This window comes from Aspergillus homomorphus, assembly GCF_003184865.1.
Source record: "Aspergillus homomorphus CBS 101889 unplaced genomic scaffold BO97scaffold_73, whole genome shotgun sequence".
Classification (NCBI taxonomy): domain Eukaryota; kingdom Fungi; phylum Ascomycota; class Eurotiomycetes; order Eurotiales; family Aspergillaceae; genus Aspergillus; species Aspergillus homomorphus.
The window spans coordinates 64,697-87,746 of NW_020291959.1; the positions used below are offsets into that span (position 1 = coordinate 64,697).

General features: G+C 51.3%; 10 protein-coding genes across 10 annotated transcripts; 4 read left to right on the forward strand and 6 right to left on the reverse strand.

The window, feature by feature from the left end:
- Nucleotides 1–337: 337 nt before the first annotated feature.
- Nucleotides 338–1,066, forward strand: BO97DRAFT_418840 (uncharacterized protein; the record flags this gene model as incomplete). Its single annotated transcript, XM_025696539.1, has 1 exon — nt 338–1,066. One exon carries the CDS (start codon nt 338–340, stop codon nt 1,064–1,066), a length of 729 nt encoding a protein of 242 aa, XP_025546301.1.
- A 1,268-nt stretch (nt 1,067–2,334) lies between these two features.
- Nucleotides 2,335–3,326, reverse strand: BO97DRAFT_266397 (ubiquitin-conjugating enzyme E2). The gene is made up of 4 exons (XM_025690945.1): nt 3,035–3,326; nt 2,797–2,957; nt 2,703–2,726; nt 2,335–2,645 (listed from the first exon to the last, which is right to left on the reverse strand). Exons 1-4 carry the CDS (start codon nt 3,067–3,069, stop codon nt 2,383–2,385), a joined length of 483 nt encoding a protein of 160 aa, XP_025546302.1. The 5' UTR covers nt 3,070–3,326; the 3' UTR covers nt 2,335–2,382.
- A 2,036-nt stretch (nt 3,327–5,362) lies between these two features.
- Nucleotides 5,363–6,977, reverse strand: BO97DRAFT_464661 (UbiA family prenyltransferase; the record flags this gene model as incomplete). Its single annotated transcript, XM_025699509.1, has 3 exons — nt 5,363–6,153; nt 6,205–6,370; nt 6,948–6,977. The coding sequence occupies 3 exons, from the start codon at nt 6,975–6,977 to the stop codon at nt 5,363–5,365; spliced, it is 987 nt and encodes a 328-aa protein (XP_025546303.1).
- A 1,088-nt stretch (nt 6,978–8,065) lies between these two features.
- On the reverse strand, nt 8,066–9,082 carry BO97DRAFT_464664 (uncharacterized protein; the record flags this gene model as incomplete). Its single annotated transcript, XM_025699510.1, has 4 exons — nt 8,066–8,491; nt 8,555–8,805; nt 8,863–8,973; nt 9,024–9,082. 4 exons carry the CDS (start codon nt 9,080–9,082, stop codon nt 8,076–8,078), a joined length of 837 nt encoding a protein of 278 aa, XP_025546304.1. The 3' UTR covers nt 8,066–8,075.
- Nucleotides 9,083–9,704: 622 nt separating this feature from the next.
- BO97DRAFT_326969 (uncharacterized protein) lies at nt 9,705–10,637 on the forward strand (the record flags this gene model as incomplete). Its single annotated transcript, XM_025691323.1, has 3 exons — nt 9,705–9,879; nt 9,935–10,385; nt 10,442–10,637. Coding segments are annotated over 3 exons (822 nt in total), but the record flags the coding sequence as incomplete, so codon positions are not given.
- A 463-nt stretch (nt 10,638–11,100) lies between these two features.
- Nucleotides 11,101–11,981, forward strand: BO97DRAFT_266405 (SDR family NAD(P)-dependent oxidoreductase). The gene is made up of 2 exons (XM_025690946.1): nt 11,101–11,175; nt 11,236–11,981. Exons 1-2 carry the CDS (start codon nt 11,117–11,119, stop codon nt 11,927–11,929), a joined length of 753 nt encoding a protein of 250 aa, XP_025546306.1. The 5' UTR covers nt 11,101–11,116; the 3' UTR covers nt 11,930–11,981.
- An 847-nt stretch (nt 11,982–12,828) lies between these two features.
- BO97DRAFT_464670 (MFS general substrate transporter) lies at nt 12,829–14,654 on the forward strand (the record flags this gene model as incomplete). The annotated part of the gene is made up of 6 exons (XM_025699511.1): nt 12,829–12,861; nt 12,904–13,042; nt 13,088–13,222; nt 13,272–13,441; nt 13,495–14,565; nt 14,622–14,654. 6 exons carry the CDS (start codon nt 12,829–12,831, stop codon nt 14,652–14,654), a joined length of 1,581 nt encoding a protein of 526 aa, XP_025546307.1.
- A 475-nt stretch (nt 14,655–15,129) lies between these two features.
- On the reverse strand, nt 15,130–15,999 carry BO97DRAFT_464674 (carbon-nitrogen hydrolase; the record flags this gene model as incomplete). The annotated part of the gene is made up of 4 exons (XM_025699512.1): nt 15,130–15,352; nt 15,440–15,751; nt 15,879–15,928; nt 15,970–15,999. The coding sequence occupies 4 exons, from the start codon at nt 15,997–15,999 to the stop codon at nt 15,130–15,132; spliced, it is 615 nt and encodes a 204-aa protein (XP_025546308.1).
- A 271-nt stretch (nt 16,000–16,270) lies between these two features.
- BO97DRAFT_464678 (alpha-hydroxy acid oxidase) lies at nt 16,271–17,653 on the reverse strand (the record flags this gene model as incomplete). The annotated part of the gene is made up of 7 exons (XM_025699513.1): nt 16,271–16,346; nt 16,412–16,488; nt 16,546–16,847; nt 16,928–17,083; nt 17,134–17,222; nt 17,261–17,473; nt 17,526–17,653. The coding sequence occupies 7 exons, from the start codon at nt 17,651–17,653 to the stop codon at nt 16,271–16,273; spliced, it is 1,041 nt and encodes a 346-aa protein (XP_025546309.1).
- Nucleotides 17,654–19,069: 1,416 nt separating this feature from the next.
- BO97DRAFT_266420 (uncharacterized protein) lies at nt 19,070–20,559 on the reverse strand. The gene is made up of 5 exons (XM_025690947.1): nt 20,303–20,559; nt 20,133–20,249; nt 19,890–20,080; nt 19,627–19,830; nt 19,070–19,563 (listed from the first exon to the last, which is right to left on the reverse strand). The coding sequence occupies exons 1-5, from the start codon at nt 20,450–20,452 to the stop codon at nt 19,122–19,124; spliced, it is 1,104 nt and encodes a 367-aa protein (XP_025546310.1). The 5' UTR covers nt 20,453–20,559; the 3' UTR covers nt 19,070–19,121.
- Between the last annotated feature and the right edge of the window lie 2,491 nt (nt 20,560–23,050).

Below are 23,050 nucleotides of genomic sequence, written 5' to 3' on the forward strand. Positions count from 1 at the left end.
TTCTGTAATCATGACGGGCGCTGACGGATGCCAACATTGTGGATTGTCGTCATGATCCCAGTGACTTACCTGAGGCCTTGACACTATCCACACCCGAACAGCAGGACACACCATATTTTCACTCTCGTCACTCACGGGATAGGTTATCGCAACGCTTTCTTACATCCTTCTTAAGTATATTGGGCTTTCCCTGCGAGCCTTGACGATCTTTACTTCTCAATTTCACAGTTACCACAATCGAAGTCCTCTTCTGATTCCAAGTCAGTCCACGAACCGTGCACGAACAAGGTGTCCACGAGCACTTATCAATAGCACGTTAACCAAGTCGTTCTCCATTATGTGCCTCCCAAGCCTCTTTAAACACATTCTCCTCGCCGTCTTCGATCCCATTTTTATGCGAGAGGAGCATGAAATGGAACGTCGGGGAAATTGGCGTCAAGCTCAGTTTCTCCGCCGCAAGCATCACTTGGACTTGTTTTCTTCAATACAAAGCTGGAAGAGGATTGGCAATTTGATTCTTGCCCAGCAGCGACTGGTGTTCCTGGCTCAAAAGGAGGAGTTCTTCCGCGAGTGCGAGGGAAGATGCCTCATGCACTTGACACTTGATTTGGCGCCTGACAAAGATTGTCTGATGGAAAAACTACGGACGGCTCAGAGGTTGTCGTCAGAAACACATCAGAAACTCTGGTACGAGGAGCGGCGATACCAGAAACTCCGTGCGTCAATCCCCGAGGGACCTCTAAGAAGGGCCTTGTATGCTCGGGAGATGCAGCCGGATTGGCACCTTTCGTCCAAATGGCTGCAAGGTCATTGTGCAGCCATGGGAGGTTGCTGCAGACGAAGCTGCGGCTGTTGTGCAAAGCCCAGGAATTCTGACATTCACAGCAAGATCTACGGGCATTGCTTCTCATACTGTATTTGCTGTACCGATACGAGAGGATTTGATGTCAGACCTAAGAATCTGGAGAACGACCCGATGCATGTATCCTTAGATATGAGCAAAGCACAAATTATCGGTGAGTACGAAGAGCGATTGCTGAATTCGTACATCTGGGGCCTTTTGTAGCCCGGCGTGGGCATTACTGGGTATCTTCCTCTCTATGTGCTGCGCCTCTTAGCAGACTGAGGTGGAGAATGACGCCACGACACATGTCTTTGCTTCCTGTCTTGTTCTTCCTTTCGTCGTTGCAATAGCATGCTACCGCTATTAGCTACTGAGGTTTTTTGTGAACTTTTGTGTCTGCGAATCTCCAGAGTCAATAAACATAAGAGATCTGTTCGCTCGCGCGTCATAGTATCTACTACTAATCAATGGTGCATCCTATTCTCTTACATGAGCCATTTTCAGCATATTGATATGGAACTTGGCTCACTAGTCATTGCGAGTCGTATCTTTGGTTATGCCTTCAACATCGCCCAGGGTTGCCACAAGTTCTTTCCAGTTTTTAAGGGGGCGCATGTCTCAGAGTCCGTCGGATCCCAGGTAATACCGTCTCGCAGTTACCCTTGCAAGCCAAGCCGTTCGACCGTGTCTATGCTCAGTCTAGACTGCACCAAGCGAGGAGGATGGAATCGTATCTTGGTGGAGCAGGGGCCCCGTCGGCACTCACGAATCGATTGCAATCTCTAACTCGATCTGTCATGACGGAATGTCTTTCCATACGGTACTATTTGCTTGTGTCGTTATGTTCTAGCTGATCTCTACATTCAGTCAAAAGACCTGCATGAAAAAAGTTGCGCATAGCTGCATAAGCACACCCACGAGTAGTAGGTTGAAATGGAGATGGTTTCATGGCATGGGAGAGGCTGGGACTCAGGATTTGACTCATTGAACAACTTCCATTGATTCATCAACTACACTATAAGCATTTAGTAGCGATCAGTGCAGCAGGGTATGTTCATTCTTACAATTTTTATCGCGGCCATGTCATGGCCATTATCGAAAAGGCGAGTTAAATACCCGGGTCGAATCAGCAGTGTGTTGAACGTAAAAGCTGGGCAGAGGGGGAAGGGTGCTATTTACGACGAGGCCAATTATATTATGCTTTTCCATGTTTAACTCAAAGATATGTCTTTATCAGACCAGAGAAAAGCAAAGTATGACTCGGGTAATGCCGGTGGTAGGGAAGACGTATAGAACGTCCTCGGATGCTCTAGGCGCTACAGCCAATTAGCGACTTGAGCTGCCTTGCTAGAGGGGCATTGTTACGGTCGGAAAGACCAGATCGGCTTTGCGGCAACTAAGAAGATGTGGATTATCATTTAAGATGGCAGCCATTCAGCAACAGAAGTCAATCGCGAGCAATGCAATCCTCTCATCTCCCTTCGACGATAGTGCGGTGTTCCATCAACATTAGCCTCTGTCCAAACTCAGCTGCGACATCATTCTTGAATAAAAGGGTTCTCCTTGACCACCCGTCGAATCCTCTTCCTGTACGCAGCCGGATCCTTCTTCAGCAGGTGGTACGGTTTGTCCTGCGCCGGCGACTCGGGGTTTGGGTTGTCGAGCAGCTCCTGGATGCCAAGCAGAATCTCCTTGATGGAGAACCCTGCCGACCAAGATTCATCCTCTTTCAGTATGGATAGACACACGGTTCCGGTCTTAGGAAAGACATTGGGATGAAACAGCGGGGGATCGAATTTGCCTGGCGAAGAGTGAGTGGAAGAGTGACTTGCGGATGGAACGGGCGAGATGAACGTACACTTGGGAGGCTTGGTCGGGTACTCTGCAGAGATCACATCCATCAGTGCCACGATCGCGCCAGGCGAAAACAGGGTCAGTGGGCGCAAACTCACCTTCAGGAAAGGTCATGGTCAGCTTGAACAAGCCTCCCTCCCACATGGTTCCCGCCTTGCCCGGAATTCCACACTCCCACTTCTTCATGTCGCGGACACCCTGGCGGTTGCGATAGGGCCGTGCGTAGAATCCGAAGAGGGGCTTCTTGCGCCACTTGCGCCTAGATAAACATGAAACGCGGGTGTTAGTCAGGCAGGTTGTGGGATATTCGAAAAGTGAAGGAATGGAGCCACTTACAGCTCTTCCATGATGCGGTCCTGGCTCAGTGACATAGCAGATCGGGCTGATGACTTCGGACTCGAAGCACACAGAATCTGGTGTCGGTTTGTTGACTGTGACTGGTATGGGAGAATTAAGTGTGCGTCCGCAACAGAAACAGGCCGTGGCCAGCGTTGTGGTCAGGGTTGTTCGCTGAGATGTGGATATGAGGATGGGAAGGAAAGCTGGTGGTAAGGTGGAAAGTGGGAAGTCAATATTGACACCTTATGAGAAGCTCAGCTGCTCGAGAGGCTGTTTCCGGGATTTCGTGTTACTCAAGTAGAGATTTAGAGGAAAGAACTGTGTACACAAAGGCCTCCCAGCCACTCCTGTAGCAAGAAGTCACATAGACACTGGGCCACGTGACGGTAAGCTGTGTTTGTTGTTGCGCGTGAATTGCACACTTTCTTCATGATCTTGTGAACGATGCTAAAAATAAAACATCGCTATCATCATAACTCCCGGTGTGTTGAGGAAGCTATCTTCTCGCACATTCGGCCACAGCTAGGGAGACCTCCCAATTCTTTGCACTATTTCTGGCGCCAGCCAGATTGAAAATGTTGGATGGTAAAAAGATTCTGGCTCAATGCTGAGCGATAAGACTGGTCTTGTCGTTTACTGACATGTGGGCGGGCATTTTCACAGTGCCTTTCATGGGGCAGATTGCATGGTCATGATCCCAACCTTGGGTTTCTTTGGGATTACTCTCCACTTTGCGCAGCGAGATTGCTTTATATGGCAACCTTTACATGCATCAAGAATCTGAAAAGACGTCTCTGCCTGATTGAACAAAGTGTACAACGATCATTGAAGTCACAGTCGAACCTTGAATTTCATGCTAAGACAATCCAAGTCTTATAAGGGAGTGCTCCAGAGCTCCCTACCATACTAACTTACAACATCAGACTAGACTCTATTCCCTGCCGAAGTCATGGCTTCTCGGGACATTTCGCCTCTCCTCCTGATCACCTCCATCTCCAAACAACCGGTCAATCTCTTCCAATGACTTGCCACTGGCTTCAGGAACCTGGAAGAAGGCCCAGATACCCGCCAAGGTACACATGACGGCAAAGAAGATACACGTCCTATACCCGATATTCGCCAACATGGACGGGGTGACAATGCCAACAACGAAGTCCGACAGCCAAATAGTGCATGTTACCAGTGCGACACCTTTCAAGCGGCACGCGTTTGGGAAGACTTCGGCCGGGAGCGCCCATCCCAGAGGAGAGTACGAGACCCCCTAAACCAGAATGAAAACAAATGCCATGGCTACGCTATCCCATCCCGCAGCTGGGTGGCCGGGCCGATCTTTTGAGAAGATCCCGCTCAAGACGGCAACAATAAGATACGATATGACCATGCCAAACGCTCCATAGATTGCAAGTGGCCGACGTCCGACAGATCCAATGATGAAGGCACAGACAATGGCTGCAATGACCTGAAGGACGTTGAAAACTCCGAAAGAATTAGTGATTTCTTGCTGGATTGGCCCAGGCTTGCGAAGAGGCCCTCGGCGCGAGGGCGAGATGAACGCGTAGGCTTGTTGTGCCACGTCTTAGTGAACGAGATCGCTTGGGGTAGTCTTCGCTAGAAGGCATATCAATTGTGAAGAAAGTTTTTTGCGCTAGAGGAATCAGATGGCAGTGGAGAAAAAGCTTTGAGAACGGTTGTACTAATCAAGTTGCTCTGCTGAATGTTGCTGATCGGATGGATAAAAGGTTGATAAATCAGGCCTTTATATAATATCTTCTCATGTCTAGCAAGCCCGCTCCGGCAGGCATTGACTCTACTGTTTTCCATCATTTGACAGGACGTTTGCTTGTGAATAGAGGTTCATTTTGTTGTTTGGTAATCACCCATGCACATTTCTTTGGTGTTTCATTTCTAATCGGAACGCTCTGATTTCCCCGACGGGATCTTGGCTTTTTGACTGAGTGGAGAGAGTCGGAGATAACACTTCATCTTCAATTGCACCCCGTCCCCGTCGGTGCTCAGGACGGCATCGAGTCTGATGATGTCAAGGTTGTTGGAAATGTCAGACCAGAAGCAGTTGCCAACAATTTCTTTAGTAATTCATTGACCTTGTGAAGGGGTGCGTAAGCTGACTTCCCGGGGACCACTTCCATCATGGTCTTGACATCTTCGGTCGGTCGCACGCATGTAGGCAATGTGCGAGAAAGTAAGGATGTCCTCGCCACCATTCTCGATCAATACTGGTATCTATAGAAGCAATATATTTCCCATGGGTAGCACCCATCCAAGCACTCAAGCAGACCTCACAGCTAAATGACCCCAACCGGTCTTCTACCCACGCGATAGCTGACAGGTACCAAATAGGGGCATGATATAAATAACAGCAATCCACACATTCCAGACACGAAACGTCCTCTGGTCCTGGCTCTGATCTCGAAAGGCAAAAAGACGCATCGCCACCGTTAGGGCCAGGACACAGCTCAGTGCGAATATTGGAGCGGTGATGTTGATACCAGCGAGGTAGCAACTGAGAGGGCCCCAAATGTTCATCGAGATCACGAGAGTCCAGCGAGCGCGAAGATCACCTATGACGAGGGGAACTGTCCTGCGTCCTCTCATCGCATCTCCTTCCTGGTCGTACATATCCTGGATATGCATCGTGCTCATAATGACCGCGCTGACAATCAGAGCCCAACGCACACCGGGTAAAAGAGATTGATGGAGCGGGTCGGAACTGGTACCCATTGACGTCGATGCCCGCTCCCCAAGGGCGATCTCAGTCGCTCCCAGGTTGAAACAGAAATATCCACAAGCGTTCAAGACATTCCTCGACAGGAGAAAGTCCCCACCACCCAGCTGATTGTAAGCATAACTGGCAGCTACCAGAGCTATCGCGGGTCCGGTTCCGCCACTACAACACCCGCTGAATAGCAGTGCTCCAGCCCAACAGAAAATCATGATAGTCTTTGCTTGGTCTGGCGAGAGTCTTCGCGCTGGTAAAGGCCGCCATGGCTTATCGACGATGTCTTCAGCTATAGCAGCATCATTTCGCTGGTTGTCGATGCAGATACAAACAAGGTTAAGCCACAGCCAAGCCAGGACCAGAGAGGAACGCCAAAGGACTGTCATGGAGATCTTCCGATGGGGACTAACAGCGACCGATTTTTGCTTACAGAGGTCTTTCTCAGCTGAAGCGTTCGTGACGCCGAAGATCAAACTTGGAATAACGATAGTCTGAAGGTCGTTCACAGCGAAAAGCCATATGGAGTACGCGTACTTCGCAAGGCTAGTCGTGAGTTGCCCCCCCACAGCAATGGTCTGATTTGGAAGAAGAATCGTCTGGAGGCAAAAAGTCAGTTAGCATGCCTGAAAGTCTCGCCAGAGATGTTATCATCAACTTGCCTCCGCTTTGACGAGCCCCGCTTGAAGATATTTTCTGAAGCTTGACGGCTTCCGAGAATTGAGAAATCCAGCCATTGCTAGGTGATAGTGTGTCATGTAGCCACAAGTGCTAGAGCAATGACAAAGTTGAATCTTCATAAAATACAGGAATTCAGGTATAACCTTTTGAGGCGGGGTATGAGCAGAACATCCTAGCCCCTGACATCCAATGTCGAAACAAAACTGCTGCAACGAACCGTCGCATGCCTGTATGAGGCCACATAATGATCTTTCAAGGGTCGTCAATGCCGCCGGACAGATTTACAGCACTTGAGAAACCTCCCCCTGGTTTGCCGGCGGAGACGTCGTGTCAGAGTTTCTGTTGCTGTTGTTGCATAGCCCCTGATCTGGGCATCAGTCGAACCAAAATAGTAGTATTCGATCTCGAAGCCATGATTTCATCGTACATTGTCCAAACTACTCTAGGAAGGAGAATAGCTTTTCCTGCTAGCCCGTGATTGCTCTTTTGGCTTACGTCCCCTAACTCTGCCCTTTGTTCAGCCATGCTTGGTTGTCGCCTTTGACCCGGCCTTTCAATTCAGCTCAGGAAGCTTTCATCCATTAGGATGTAGCCTTGCCAACATAAGTTCATCTTCGAACACAGTTGCTGTCTTGTTCTTCGCAGTTCTTTCGCATATTGTTCTAGGACGTAACGGTCGACTCGACCAAAAACTGTAGCGAGGAGCATGGTCGAAGGGAAAGCCCATCATCGGCTGACCGCACTCCAAGTCTATATGTTCTTAGACCACTACAATTGTCAACTATTGCCAAGTCCCGACAAGCATCTCTGGTCCCGGTACGCAGCAGGGCCCGTGACATCGGAGATGGCGGTGTGATATCTGTCTACTTCCAAAGCCCGGTGTTCAATACTTATCAAACAACCGGATAACCGGCACGATTGCAGTTGAAAGAAGCTCTAATTCATGGGAGAGCAAAGAATTCATTGGTCAAATATGTTTGCTTGCCTCCCGCATAGCCGCTAACCATATAATAAAAGCTGCCTGCCGCCAATGCCGCAGAGCTTCACCACGCGTAGCCGGCAAACTTCCCGGAATAAGCCAGGCTAAAAAGTGTTAGGGATAGTGTCTTGGACCCTCAGGAGTAAGTAAGGTTGACTAACGTCGGCAACCTACAGCTTGACTGGCTAAGGCCTTTGACTGCTTGCAGATCCTTGCATGGCCATGGTTCGCACCAAGCCTCCAGTGTAGCAGCAGCTGGGTTCTAAATGAGCCCAAGCCCGTTCCCAGCAGTCAGCGATGCTGGCCTATCGTCCACATTCGCTACGAAGTTCTTACCTCTGAGCGTACTCGGAATGCTCGCTGGCAACTGTTCTTTCCCGTTGATTCCTCTTTACCGCGCTAAGAACTGGGAGCAAGAGAAGTACCCACATTCGCAAATCAGCAGCCTAAACATAACAATGGATGTGGACAACCATGCCTAGCTGCGCTCTGTAAGGCTGATTTGCATCACAAGCCGATGGTTCGCTCTTGAGAGGAGTGCTTGGGAGAAATAAGGGCAATGCTAGATTATGTATCGATGCTAATGACTAACTTCAGGTCATATCATTTGTGAACGGCATGTGAGCAATGCTTGGCTGCCAGCGTCACTGGGACCTTTCTACAGGCTTCTGTCCGACCACAGTGTACCTAGTGAGTGCAGCGTAGGACCCCTCCCGGGTCACCTTGGCTGAGTCTCTGAAGATCTCTTGTACTTCTTGCATCTTCCTCTCATCCAACCTGCCGTTCCTGGTCAGCGCCTCAACCGCTAGGAATCCACTTTCAAAGAGCCTCTGGCCAATGTAGTGCGGAGTCTCTCGCTGATCAACCTCAACTTTCGTGAGCCCCACCTCCCCAAATCGCTCCCCCAAACTAGGCACCCATGCTGAGTGAAGCCTGGGGTCATTCCCTCGAAACAGTTTCATAATTCTCTCCTGCGGCTCGCCATCAATATCGGGTCGCGCCTTCTCGATTCTCTGCGAGGTCATGTCGACGTCCGTCCATTGGAGATAGCCGCCTGGTTCTGATAAGGAGGTCAGCTCTACCCTTGCCACAGTATCGCAGGACGGGGAAGGGATGGAAATACTGAGAAGCTTGACAAGGTTACTCAACGCATTCTGCAGCTCATGCTGCTGGAGGACGAATGCGAAGTGACGAACGCTAACCAAGTCGTACACCCCAGCCAGATACTCCGGGACCTCCATCTTGACATCCCAATGATGCAGGGTCATGTTGGGTGGGAGCCATTCGCGCGGCGGACAGGCGTCGAATGAGATGTCCAGGCCATCCAGACGAACAGACTCGGACAGTCGGGGAGCCAGATCGGTGAGCCAGATCCTGAAGTAATCGTCAGCGAAACTCTCGCTATCAACAATAGAGCCTAAAGTGCCTTACCCAGTACCTGTCCCGACATCTGCAATCCTCATGTTGAGATCACTCGTCGAGATCGAAGGATGAATATGGTATCCAAACACCTGGCAAATGAAATAATGTTGCACATTGATCCTAGGCACCGTCAGCGTGTCCCGGTGGTAGATGGCTTTTTCGCGTTCTACCGTGCGTTGTCCAGGTAGCTTCTGTCAAAGACATATTGGTCTTTCGCCTCGGAGGCCATCTTCTGCGACATGTAGTGAGATGGGAGTAACTTGCGGAAAGCTGAAGCACGTCTCTGTACCAGACACTTTTGTATGGTGTTGTGCTATAGAATGTTTCAGAGAAAGGAAAAGAAAGAGGAAATAAGAAGTCGGAGGGGGGTCTAAAAAAGAAACTATGAAAAGTTGTCCAGATGCTAGTGCTCCTTGTTTGTTTCACACGTGTTGGAATCCTTGGCTTATTCCTAAAAGAGAAATCTAACAAACAGCCCACGTACATCCGCGACAGGCGATATCCCTGTCAGACACCCCACCGCACTAGGTATAATTCACTAACTCTCATTCTAGTAGTAGTTGTAAATGCCCCCTCACTCCTGGATCCTCTCATTTTCATCCTGCTGTAGCATCCCGCTACGGCTGACAGCATAGCCTCGTCCGCCTGCATTGCTCCTCTCAGTTGAGCTGATGCATCTATGACGGGGATCTGTCTTCTATGAGAGGATATGACCGCCATGTTTAGGTCTCGTTCCGAAGGGGTCTATAAGTGTGCTATAGGAGTGAACGTGGACTCTCTGGGAAGTGCAAGGTTCACACTCAGCAATGGGAAATTCCACGGTGGAGGGACACTCCAACTTCGATATCGATGAGACCAGGCAACCTTTACTTTACGCTGTCTTCTCCTCATTCCTGGTTCTGAGCACTTTGGCGGTTATCCTCCGTTTTATCTCACGGTCCATTGCACGTGTCGGTCAGCACCGCGATGATATCTTCATTGTGATAGGATGGGCCCTCTACATGGCCTTCATCGGCGTCGCCATTGGTATTGATACATGCGTTCCTGGGAGTACAAACTTCCGCTGACCAGAGCCTCATAGGCGATGTCAAAACCAGCGGTCTTGGTTTACACCAAGCTCTTGTCAATCCTGAGATGATGCAAAGCTGGGCCAAATATGTCTTAGCAGTTGCCTTTCTCTATGTGTTCTCCGTGGTGTTCCCCAAGATAGCTGTTTTGAGCTTATACCTCTCTATTTTCACTCGGCAGCGTATTTCACGCATCATTTGCTATGTTATCGGCGGGCTCATCGTCGGCAATTGCTTAGGATGTGCCGGGGCGGCCTTTGCCCTCTGTATCCCGCTTGAATCATTTTGGAATCCCCAGATACACGGGCGGTGTTTCGACATGAACAGCTGGTTTCGCTATGCCCGGGTCATCAACATCCTTTCCGACATTGTCTTGCTTGTCCTCCCACTGCCACATGTTTACCACCTTCAGAGCCCGACCCGGTTGAAGATTGGAGTGCTAGTCACATTCCTGACAGGAAGTTTGTTCGTTCCCCATTTTTCGCTTGAATGTCCAGTGCTAAATAGAACCGATAAGACAGGGGCCTCATAGCAAGTCTCATTACACTTTTCGAGTTTTCCAGAACCAACGCTGTGTCTGACAGCACATGGACTGGCGCATTACTCATTCTCTGGGCCATCATCGAGACTGGGATGTACCTTATTGCTGCATGTATGATCTCCTACCCGCCATTGATTAAGTATATATGGAAGGGCCTTTCCAGACGTCCCAAGGGCAGTGTGCTACTTTGTGACAGCACACATCTGTACAAGTCAGACCGGACTCAATCTTCAGCGGACGGTCGGAGAAGCCGAATTGCTGCTCGGCCATCGCGCGATGAGGAGGCGTACCAGTTGAGCCTGGTGACCGTAGCAGAGCGAGCAGTCAGTCTGCCCATCACCACCGATGGAATCCGGATTGAGCGTCGAGTTACGATTGAGTTGAACAGCCTTGACACGAACATCAATGACCGGCGATGTGAAGCTCAATCAAGGTCTGGTTGTGATTCCTAGAACTGTTATCGCATAAGGCATTTAGTATACAAATCTGCTTAATTAATGGAGGTTCAGTGGAATGCGTTGATGACGTGTATATGTCGTAATTGCGATCGACTATGGCTGGAACAAATTCCATCCAACCAGCAGCAACATTTCCTTCATCTTCGTTTCCGAAATCTGCAAGCCATAACCCCCGCCCTTCCCAGGATTACACAATTATGTCTGGTAACCTCGAGGGTAAAACAGCCCTTATCACGGGTGCCGGAAGCGGAATCGGGTAAGTCTTCCTTCCACCGCCACAAGCCTGAATCAGATAGCTCACATCTCCCCTTCCCAGGAAGGCCACGGCCCACAAACTGCACAGCTTGGGCGCAACCTTAATCTTATCGGATGTCAATGCAGATGCCCTCAAGCAATTGCAATCGGAGCTGTCCAGCAGCCCCCAGGGCCCAGACCACGTCTATCGTCAATGTGATGTCTCCCTCAGCACAGACTGTACCCGTCTCACGCAAACCGTCAAATCCTCATTCGAAAGACTGAACTTTCTCTTCAACTGCGCGGGGATCAATCCGACCGACATCCCTATCCTCGATACTACGGAGAAGTATTTCACCAAGCTGATCGATGTCAACCTCCGCGGCACGTTCAACATGTCCCGCGCGTGTATCCCACTCATGGACGAGGGGTCGGTTATGGTCAACGTGTCCAGTGTCTGCGGGCTGAAAGGCTTTGCGGGGCATTCCGTCTACTGCGCGACCAAGTTTGGGATCATTGGCTTTACGAAAGCGCTCGCGGCCGAGCTCGGCCCCAAAGGCATCCGGGTGAATGCCGTGGCTCCGGGCTATACGGATACGCCGACAATGGTCGGAAATGTCGCCGGAGGGGATGCGAATCAGCGTCTCACGGAGAGTGTCCCTTTAGGACGGTTGGGGGAGCCCAGAGAGGTGGCAGACGTGGTCGCGTTCTTGTTTAGTGAAGGGGCTTCCTGTATGTCCGGCAGTGTGATTGAGATTCATGGAGGCATGAACTAGAGGGTTGAATGGGTTTCAATAGACCTGACTTCGGTGATGTTTTGTATATATACCTCAAGAAACGTACATACATAGGTTGTATATGCACATAGACCTGGAAGACTCGGCTTGCTCAAGTCAGGATATACGGATCAATAGTGAATGTTCTTGGGGCAGTCAGTCAACTTGCAGGAGACAACGCATGATGCTGCTGACCACCTTCGTTGTCATTGTTGAATTGTCAACATTCAACCAACTTTCTCGCCCCAAGCCGAGGGAAGATTTTCTGAGGCGAAGATTTGACTATTCCTCTTCGGGCCCCGACGCAGTTTCCTCTGCCGATGGTTGCCTGAGGTATCATCCTGCCTCCGAACGTGGCGCTCGGCCAAGGGAGGAAGCACATGTGTCTCCAAGCCTATAAAACAAGCACAACCCTTGATTGTTTCTGTCTCGGGCACATTTGAACATAATCACAACGCTTACTCCTATCTTCAGGTATAAGATTGAAAAAATTGACCTGGAATCAACAATATCCTTCTGATCACCCCCAAGCACGTCAAATTCGGAGCCCCCTCCCCCGGAATTTCTCTTAAGCATAGCCGATGGCACGTGAAGCAATCAACCCCAGATCGTGGGGGTGGCGATGGCATCTTCGCTTTATCCAGACTAGTCCCCGAGGCCAGCTCGGGGGCTGCCGCGTCGGCGCCCACTCTGCGCGCCCCGACAGCCCCGAACCGCTCAGCTGATTGGTTGACAGCTCGTGTGTCAATATGAATATGATAGCTTTGTACCTCCCAATCGAGCAGAGTTAACTTCATCGCGTCGGTAGTGTGGAGGAGAATCCGGCATGGGGGAGTCAATAAAACCTTGCACGGTTGCAGCCCAGTCGATGCCTCCCCGCTTCCTCCCCCATGCCCATCATGGCCGACTTAATGGACAAGGACCTGGAGAAGGTGAACGTCGATTTTGTGGAGAATGTTGAAAAGCCAGAAAAGGGGAAGAATGTAGACCCCCTGTTGATCGACGAGACTGGTCGCATTCGACGCCTACCAGTGCCCAGCGATGACCCTAATGATCCCTTGAACTTCTCTGTCTGGGAGAAGACGGCCATCATTGTTTGTTGCTGCTGGTTCTGTGAGTTCTCTCACTTGTTGACATGTCACCTGCTAACAGTCGCAGCAATCATGTCGCTGTCGGTGGTGGGAGGGCTAGGATCCGTCCTCGATGTCTTTTTCCAGTTGTACGGCGCTGAAGGACGCACCACAAACCAGGTCGTGTGGCTATCAACCTTCCCTTCCCTGTTCGTGGGCGTGGGTAAGATATCGCCTCGGTTCAATTTTTGATTCTAAGCTGACCATGCAAGGCAACTACATCATCCTACCCCTCGCCCTTGTCTGTGGTCGACGACCCATTATGCTTATCACCACAGTCGTCCTGCTTGGCTCCCTTGTGGGATGTGCGCTGTCTCAAAATTGGGGCCAGCACCTTGGCTTCCGTATTCTGATGGGATTTGCCACGGGCGCGACGGAATCAGTACGGTTCCTCTCCAAGCGCTGTTGTTCCACCCTGACCACTGACCCATGTAGCTTCTCCCCCTCATGCTTGCTGAGTTGACCTTCGTGCACCAACGCGGCACCATTTACGGCATATACTGGGCATCGCAGAACATAATCACCAGTCTTCTCACCCTGGGAAGCTCCTACGAGGTAGCCGCGCTGGGGTGGCGCTGGTTCTACTGGGTCTTCGTGCTGACCGTCGGTGTCGGGCTCGTCATTGTGGTCTTTGGCTGCTTTGAAACTCGGTACCAGCGCGGCGCCATCTTCCTCCAGAACCAAGCCGTCATCACGGATCAATACGGCGTGACGAGAGTGCTGAACGAGGAAGAAGTCCGCGCCTGGCTGGCGGCTCAGAACGAGATCGGCGCGCCAGGGGCCAATGCGCGACCCCCCATGAAGAAGACCTACCGACAGATGCTCAACCCCTGGTCGGGAGTGTCCGCTCACCCGGTGCGCATTGTGCTCAAGACCTGGTGGCAGATGCTGGAAAGCTTCAGCTCGCCCGGTGTGCTTTACGCCACGCTGCTCGCCTCGGTCGTTCTCGGCGCGTCGGTCGGAATCTCCTTGACTTACAACACGGTCCTCCAGTACAACTACGACTGGAGCGCGGCGAGTATTGGTCTGATTAATCTCGGTGGTGTCTTCGGTGGACTGGGCGGGATGTTGTACGCAGGCATCTTCGGCGACCGGTTCATTGTCTGGGCTGCCAAGCGCGCAGGGGGCGTGCATCAACCCGAGCATCATTTGCTCCTGCTGATCGCGCCGGGGCTGCTGGCGGTAGCATCACTGATTCTGTATGGATTCACCGCAGATGGCAACGCCACCTGGGCGGGCCCGTTCATGGGCTGGACGCTGTTCCAAGTGGCTTTCGTGTCGGTGCTCATTCGCACGACGTCCTTTGCCACCGAAGCATGGGAGAAGAACCCGGGCCCGGCACTGGTGACAGTTGTGGGGACGAAGAATCTGGTCAGCTTTGGGGTGAGCTACGGGTTGAATCCGATGGTCGCCAAGTATAGCTATCCCGCTGCCATGGGCATCTTGGCGGGTGTGGTCGGAGGTGTCTTGCTTCTTGGCATCCCGGTCTACATCTTGAATCCGAAGGTTTGTTTCTATCATTTACTCGACCGTGTTCATTTTAGCTGACATATATGGAACAGTGGCGGCAACGTATGAGTGAGAAGAAGGACTGAATGAGGGGATAACAGACTTTGGTCGCACAGCCAGTAATCCAAGTTCAAAATTTTATTTGTCTTATCTACTACCTTGTATGTCCCAGTAAGCTGCTCTTGGTTCTCAAAACCATGACAGTAATCATGAGACCTTGCAAATTTGCTTGTAATCACACATCACTGATTTGTCCAGCGGTGCTCCTCGGTGCCAGCCGGTGCTTCCCCGCCCCGAGCAAAGGTCAATCTCGGGGGTGACCGAGGCTATTAAGCCCAGAAAGTCTAAGCCCTCGGCTGAGCTCGGCCGGGATTTTCCTTAGGTTGGTCATTTCCAAGCAGGACTGGCCTTCCCCATCCCCCACATTCCCGAGAGCTGCTCTATTCGGGGATGCTGGTCAAGACTCCAAATGGAAATTAGATCGAGCAGGACGATCTTCATGTTTGCACAATCACTACATGCTAGAAAACCCAGCCACAAACCCAGCCACAAACCTCGCGCTTAGAGCTTGGGCAGGCCGTCCACCTCATCGACCACCCTCTTCTTCACATCCTTACACACCCCCAACCACATCAAACCCGGCCCACTATAGTGTCCCACCGGATTCGCAAACATCTTACTCGCTAGGATGAGATCCATATCTAGATCCGCATAGATGATGCACTCCTTGGTGCCCTCCATCGGCTCAGTGAGCCGTCGACCGTCCGGCCCAAATACCACTGAACTGCCACCCTCAGGCGACGACATCAACTCGCCCCCGGTATGCGGAGACAACGACGGCCACGCCGCAACATGGATCTGCTCGCGCTACGACAGCGTCTGATACTTCAGCAGCGGCTGGAAATGTTCCCAGCACGAGAGGTGGCCGACGCGGATGGGCTCCAGATTTGCCACGCTGTCGGAACTCTCCCCCAACGCGTCGCCGAAGATCGTCCGCTCCATGTGCGTGGGCTCCATCTTGCGGCGGTGGGGGTGGATGGTCCCGTCTGGACCGATCAGGGCCTGCGCGGTGAAGAGCGAGCCGTGGTCGGATTCGGTGAAGCCGAGGGAGACGGCGATGGAGTTGACCTGGGCGCAGGAGGTGATCTGGGCCATTTCAGGGGAGTCGATGGGGAGCGCGTTCCTGATGGATTCGATGTTGAGGGCTGTGCACGGTTAGTTCTCGATGCGAGGAGCCATGGGCGTAGAGGGGTGCGTACCATATTCAGCAGGGATAGCCTGGCATCCAGCATTCCGCAAAGGCGATCAACTGGGCCTTGTTCTGCGCGGCCTCGACGATCAATTGACAGGTCTTGGCCACCTGCCCTCCAGATCGAGTCAGACCGGCTCGGCCTTTGTGACGGTCACTCGAACGAGTTGCTGAGACGACATGCTGTCTTTCTTAATCCTACAGGTTAGATGCAGTGAGGACTTCTGGCTGCCATCTTACATCGATGATTGCTCTGCTCTAATATCATCGATTCAACCCTGCACAGCTGTCAACCGCAGATCCGATTACGGAACAGTTCCCACTTTCCGCACTACCGTTATCGAAGATATAGCTCGATATGCGATGCTATCTCCAGCATGTTTACACAATACACGGAAACACGGATACCGCTGCCAAAGACTGTTCGTAGGCACTCTCGACCAACCGCCGGAACTAAAGTTCACAAAGCACGCCCATTGGATCTACTACGGCCAGGTGAGTGCGGGAAATCTCGCAGATGTTCTTGCATCTGCCAGCTTATCAGAATCATGCCATACACATTGTTCGAGTGGTGGAGGAGGGGGTTGATCTCACCCCGCTAATGCCATCGTAACCTTCAGCTCATGCATGAAGATTTTTACTGCAAGCTCCACTCCAGCCTGTCCTCCATACTGCGACCGATTCAAATTAGTCAAACTGCACCTACGCTTTCATTGAGAAAAGCTTACAGCCAACCCCCATACCGGCACTCTCCCTAAGAAGCAATGCTGCGCCCCCAGAGACAAAGCCTTGAAGATATCCGGGCCACGTCGTATTCCCCCATCAAAGGCCATCGACACCTTCCCCGTCGCAATTGAGGCACATTCGCGCACGACATCTAATGTCGCAGGAACGCCATCTAGCTGCCGGCCACCATGGTTGGAGATGACGATTCTGTCAACGCCGTGTTCGATCGCCAAGACCACGTCTTCGGGGGTGTAGATGCCCTTCACCCAGAGTTCCATTCTCGTGAGCGAGCGCGCCAGCTGATCTCTTCGGCCCACGAGACGTTGATGTCTGTAGTATATCAGCATTTTATACAGAATGGGGGTGGAGATGAGCGAACCGCACCGTATTCGATATCCGGAAAACCCTCGCCCAAAGGCTGATCAGAGACATTGGGGTACGCGATCCCGTCCGGAAGAGCCATCTCATTGCGGAGCTCGTTGTGCCGGATCCCGAGAATCGGATAGTCGACTGTGAGGAAGACCGCTTTGTAGCCGGCAGCTGCGTGGAGGTGAGTAACTTGTCTCAAGCACAGGAACTTGACTCAATACCTTCCGCTCGCTTCAGCATCTGCACCGCATAGCTCCAATTCTTCAGGATGGTCAGTTGGATCGCATAGGGATTCAAGCCGATCCCCGGGCTGCGATATCCTCCAGTGAAGTGGACGAATAGGTAGACACGGTCATCCCAATACCTAGATTCGCCACTGCACGAGAGGTTGCAAGCTCTCCGTCGGGATGGGCGAGCTTATTTAGAGCGATGGGCGCAAAGCCCAGCGGACCGGTCACCTTGGAGCCGAAGAGCACGGCAGAAGTGTCGATGTTGGGAACTTTGACCAGAACCCGCGGGCGGATCTTGTGGCGATCGTAAGCGGTGGTGTTCTCGCACATGCTGTATAGTAGACTACGAGACCCGTGGTGTCTTGAAGAAGAGTGTTACATACCTGGTCATGTCCGTCGCTCCTTCGTTGAACAATTCGGCGTAGGGACGCGGTAGCTTCTTGGTCGCCTCTCGCTGGAGGTCGGCGATTGATAATACATGAGAGCCGTGATACGGAGGGCGACTGAACATGGTAATTAGGTATTGAGTACGATTACAATGGAAATGAGACAATAGTATAGCTTTCTACAGAGGTAGAAGAGGCGGGGAGAGCGATGTAAGGAAGATAGAACAAATTGGCCAATGTCCGGCAGAAAACTTCGGGGATAGCCCTGCCTAAGGCTAGTCTTTGGCTATTGACCTGTCACATCTTGTACTGTGCATCCTGGTTGGCAGTGCACAGTAGCACACAAGTGCAGGCTGCGAATTCCCCGCACTCATTGTCCGAGCCCGATTCATCTTCAAAGGAAGGAAAACTACCGTATACTAGTCATGACATTTTTCACATCTTCTGTCTTGCATGCGATATCTTCAACGCTTGCTGTAGGTGTTGTATATACTTGTCCAGGGCATCTGCATTGTGGATGACAACAGTCTCGAAGAGAGACAGGTTTATCAAAGGCAAAAGCTTGTCTCAATTGGATCCCTTGTCCATAACCACATACCTATCAGCAAGATGTTGAATAGCAAATGCTTCTTTGCGCTTCTGAGGTTGGCTCTAGCTCATTAGCGCAAAGCGCATAGGCAAGGTATGCATCGCATTACTCAATTTTCATTTCACAAGCTCTTATCGGCACTGATCTCTTTCCGTGCTCTTTTTGTGTATGGGAGAAGAAGAGGTCCGAGAGCCGGAGTGTTCCTGATTGGTGAGAAGGTCCCACAGAGTGTGGAATGGACGGGATGTGCGCGCTATACTTCTTTAGGACGAATCCCTCACAAGAGAATTTCTGAGTGGAGCTACTGTCAGAGTTCGTGAAAGTGAGAATGGTAAACGCCACGTCATTGTCAAATGGGGTTTTGGAAGTGGAAATGTGAGATCAATAAGGTCGGGATATGTTGTACCTCCCTCCTCAAGTCGCTGCTGCGGGCCGAAGTTGATAGCCTCATGTACTTTGGGTGATGGACCTGAAGATATATGTTTAATGCAACAGATTTGATCCTGAGTCTAATGCTTGTGCATGTAGCCTCGCAAAAGATCAATGTAGTAGCAGGCGTGGTGGAGATATTTACTAGGATGATCATTTCAGAAGCACTTCAGACGATGATGACTTGCCGCTTCCCAGTGTCTCGGCGACTCAAGCACAGGCACGGCTTGTTGTTGGTGCATCGTCTAAGATCCACCCACGAGAGTCATTTGCATGCTTGTATTGCCGGATATAGGTACCAGATCTATATATCTCCACATAATCCGGGAACCGTGCTCGATTTGTAGCCAGTGCCCAAGGTTCTTTGCACTTTTCTTCACACTCAGATACATCGTAGCAGCACAAACATCCGGAGGGACGAGCGATTGAAGCACACAAGCTCACTTACCAGCTACTTTCATTATGTCATCTCTCATTATATTGTGGAAAACAAGAAGGAAGTGATATTAAACGATAGAATAAACCCAGATAGCCGCCCTTCCAGACCCAACTCCAACCGATCCCAATCCATAATGTTAGCCATACGCCACGATGACCTGTCGACTGACGACGATATCAGCTTCGCCGGGCCTCTGCCCGTCCTCGAGGATCTGTCGGTCGCTGTCCCCGTCGCTGAAGCTGTGTTGACGGCCGTCTCCAGCCACAGTGCTCGTGGTGATGTGGGTGGGGTTCTTGCCATGCTCGGCGAGCTCGTAGGTGCGCGAGAACACGCCGCCGGCGCCGGTATGGTGCGAGCTGTTGAAGCCAGGCGATCGCTTGTAGTTCTTGTAATCGGAGGTTTTTCGATCGCGCAGGATGCGGAACAAGGGACGCAGCGTCGCGATGTTCCCGACAATCATACCTATCGCGTTCTCCGCGAACCCCCAGATCACCACGTTTGCCAAGCCGAAGAGGTAGTCGGATTGCGCCGTTACGGCGACCGTGTACTTGAGTCGAACGCATGCTGACATCGAGGCACTACATGTTTGAACTGTATTAGCGGAATGTCGCACGGGCAAAGGCATCAATGGTTTCACGTACAAGATACCGAGGCCCATCAGTCCGACGATCGAGATCTTGGTGTTGCGGTTGATCTGGACATTCCAGAGCAAGGGAACAGGCAGCAAAGCAGTCACCCAGTCGGTCAAGATATTCACAGCCGTGCAGGCGTAGTACACATCGGCAAGGACGTGGGAAGGCTGGCAGTGGCCTCCGTTCTTAAGTGCCTCCTCATTCCAGGCAGCACTACGGCTCAGTTAGTACTCCATCATGGTGATCACATCGAATCATATGGATTGACATACTCGACAGGGACGCAATTGATGAGGATGAAGATCAATGCGATGATGTTCATAATCACAAAAATTGCGATGACCACATATTGGATGTAGAGGTAAACCTTGCGCCCCTCCGCGACTCGAATCAACATCCAGCTAATACTGAGCTTGATCGGGATAATGGCAGCACAGTAACCAACTTCGAAAATGAGGAAGAACTTGCGAGCTATTAGCATCACCCATTCACTCCACCCGATGGTGCCTCCATACCTTCTTGCCGTCCGCCTGGTAGTGCACGTTCTCCGGCTGTTCCAGCCGCCAGTTATGTATCCCGATCCCATTGAATGCACCTCCCACACATCCAGCCACCAGTACGGCAAACGGAACCTGTTGTTGAGAGTATCAGCTCGGTTCCAAAGGACGCATGCAGGGGCACTCACCAACGCGCCTGACATGATCCAGTCTTCCACCCCCCATGACTTCCGGGTAGCTCGACAGTATACCCGGGCGAGAAAAGTTAAAAAGGCGAGCGTCGTCAGCATAATGACACTGCCGGCCACCGACGGCGCAGCATCGGTGTAGATGGCCATGACGTTGAAGTCGAGAAGGATGTCGTAGTCAGCCTTGTGGTGCTGTCAAGGACATGGGTGTAAAACGCAAATTGAAGTAAACATGGGGGAGAGGGAGGGGATGTGGGCATTGAGTGGGGTGATCAGTAAGGATATAATAACTTGTACTACGTACTCGCAAGGAAAAGGGTCTTCTTCTGCAGGAGTCCTTTGATTGTAAACCTGTAGTCTAACCCTAACCAGAGGGCAGTTAGTTCATTTCATGTGCCCACTCATTACTGGAATAGGCATCCGGACGGGCCACGAGACGAGGTGGAGTTCGTGGCAGTCATGCACTGAGTAAGTAAGGTATTCATCCATTCCTCCACTTAGAATGCGAGCCTACGAGGACCCAAGAAACCTTAAAGGATCGCCAGGTTCGAGCATAAAATCCTCATCCCCAACTGTTAAATCCACCGTTAAGGAGAAGAAGTGGCGTCTGTGATTTGCTGTCATCGTCCGAATTGCATCCGCGGCAAATCAGCGCGAGTCAGGACCAAGCTCCACTGTAGCCCTTCTTAGGGCAGTATTGCCACGCCGGGTAGCATTTGATCTGCCCAGTCTAGAACTTTCACAACATCCTTTCGGCAAATCCCTATTTGGCAGCTCAATCCGATTTCAAAGAGAAAAGTCTACTCTCTTCCAGTTTCTGCTCGGCCGTCTCTCCAAGCGAGATAACAATCCGCACTCTAGTTGAGTACCATCTTTCTCAATAATGCCCAGCCTCGTGTCCGCTGTTAGTGCCCCAGGCGCGTCCCTCAGGGGATTCTCCGACGGAGTTCATTCGGGAAGCAGAACCAGTCTCTCGGGACCATTGGCCCGGGGAAAGTTGACGAAAATGGTTGATAAACGTGCATGAAGCACCCCGCCATGGGCACCGCTCTGACGCACTAACGCAGGCACTGGGTCTTCCTGCCGCGGTATGAGCAGTTGACCCGAAACCACCACTGGCTTTGGTCGGTCTGTCATGACTCGCTGTCAGGCAATTGGTTCCAATGTATATCCGGTTTAAGCTAGCACGCTCAAAGTTGGCTGGTTGCCCGCCTCCACCGCTTGCGACCGAGCGTGCTGCGGTGCTGCGAGCTTGCCACACGCCGGGCATGCCCCTCCGGTCTTCCCCTTCAACGCGGAAGTTGGCCGCAGGGGAGATTAGATCACAAATATAAATTTAAAGTCTGGTTCGTGCCAGCAGCTGTACATGTTTCCGGAGCTATCTGCATTCTGCAGGTCTGAAACACCTCCGTCAATTTCGCGGTTCTAAGAATACTTACCTTCACGCACCCACGCGCCTGGACGCGCCGGTTCCTTCGTCGTCGATCTCGGGGAAGACCATTCCTTCGTCTCGTTAGCACGCCACACTAACCCACGACTTTGCTGCAGGGGAAGTCTAGCGTCCTCGCCACTACGAGCGAGTTGCGGGTGGTCTTCAGGGGGTTGGGGCTTGGTATCATTCTGTAGCCATGGTCGCAAGTACTTAGCAACTTGGCGATACCATTAACTATGGTGGAACGCTGACTCACCAGCACGGATTTGACCGGCCAATTGCCACTCAAAAGCAACGATTACTCAGAATAATCTAGAATTAATTCCCTTTGGCCCGACTATCGAAATCTATCGCATTCACCTTCCATGTCACCTGAGAACCTTAACGGGATGACTGCCGAGATATGGGGGAATTGGAGACGATTTGCCGACAGCCCCCCCTCTCAAGCATACTTTCGCCTATCTTCTTAATGTGTCGCCATCTGAACTCAGACTTCCCCGTCGCGGGACCTAAACCCGGAGTGAAAATTGCACGATCGCCCAGGACAGGCAGATCTCTATCTCAAATATATTAATCAGCATGACTAGTATATTGACCCTGAATCATTCAGATAGTAGTACAAATATAAATAGGGACAATGAATCTGCATTGGGCAGTGAACAAATGCTTGATTCGTTCTATGCGTTTGGATAAGTAAGAATTGATTTCTCGCTACTAGCATTTTTACCACCCACGAGCATACTGGCAACAGCCGAGTCAGACACAACTCTTATCCAGAACTTCCAAGCCAGATATACGAATCATTGACTTCGCGGCTTATCTGAAGACCGATCTCGTCCGGGCCAAGACAGAAATAGCTGCTATTAGGCCATTGAATGCATCTGTTGTACAAATGCCGTGGAAGACGGTTGCGCTCGGCCAAAACCTTACTTCTATCGTCTATTGACTTTCAAGGTCTTGGAGCAAAGTTAGAAATGGTAGTGATTGCACCCGGGGGCGCTCTGTGAGGAATTAGGAGGTCTAAACGACCATAGCATGAAAGCACGTGGCTGGAGTCTCTGAAGGAGGTCAACTGACCAGGATAAGCCCTAGTCACTGAACTATTTCCACCGTTTGGTTGCGTACATTGCATCGTCACCACATTTTCTGACGGTAAATTATGCAGAGAACATGACTTACTTCTGTGCATCTGACTAATTATGAAGCACCGGCAGTTCGACATGCTGATCCTCCTTGTTCCGAGTCTCCTGCATACAATTGATCATGACATCTCCGCGGAGGTTCCTTGACTAGGACGTTCCACAGGCGAACAACCT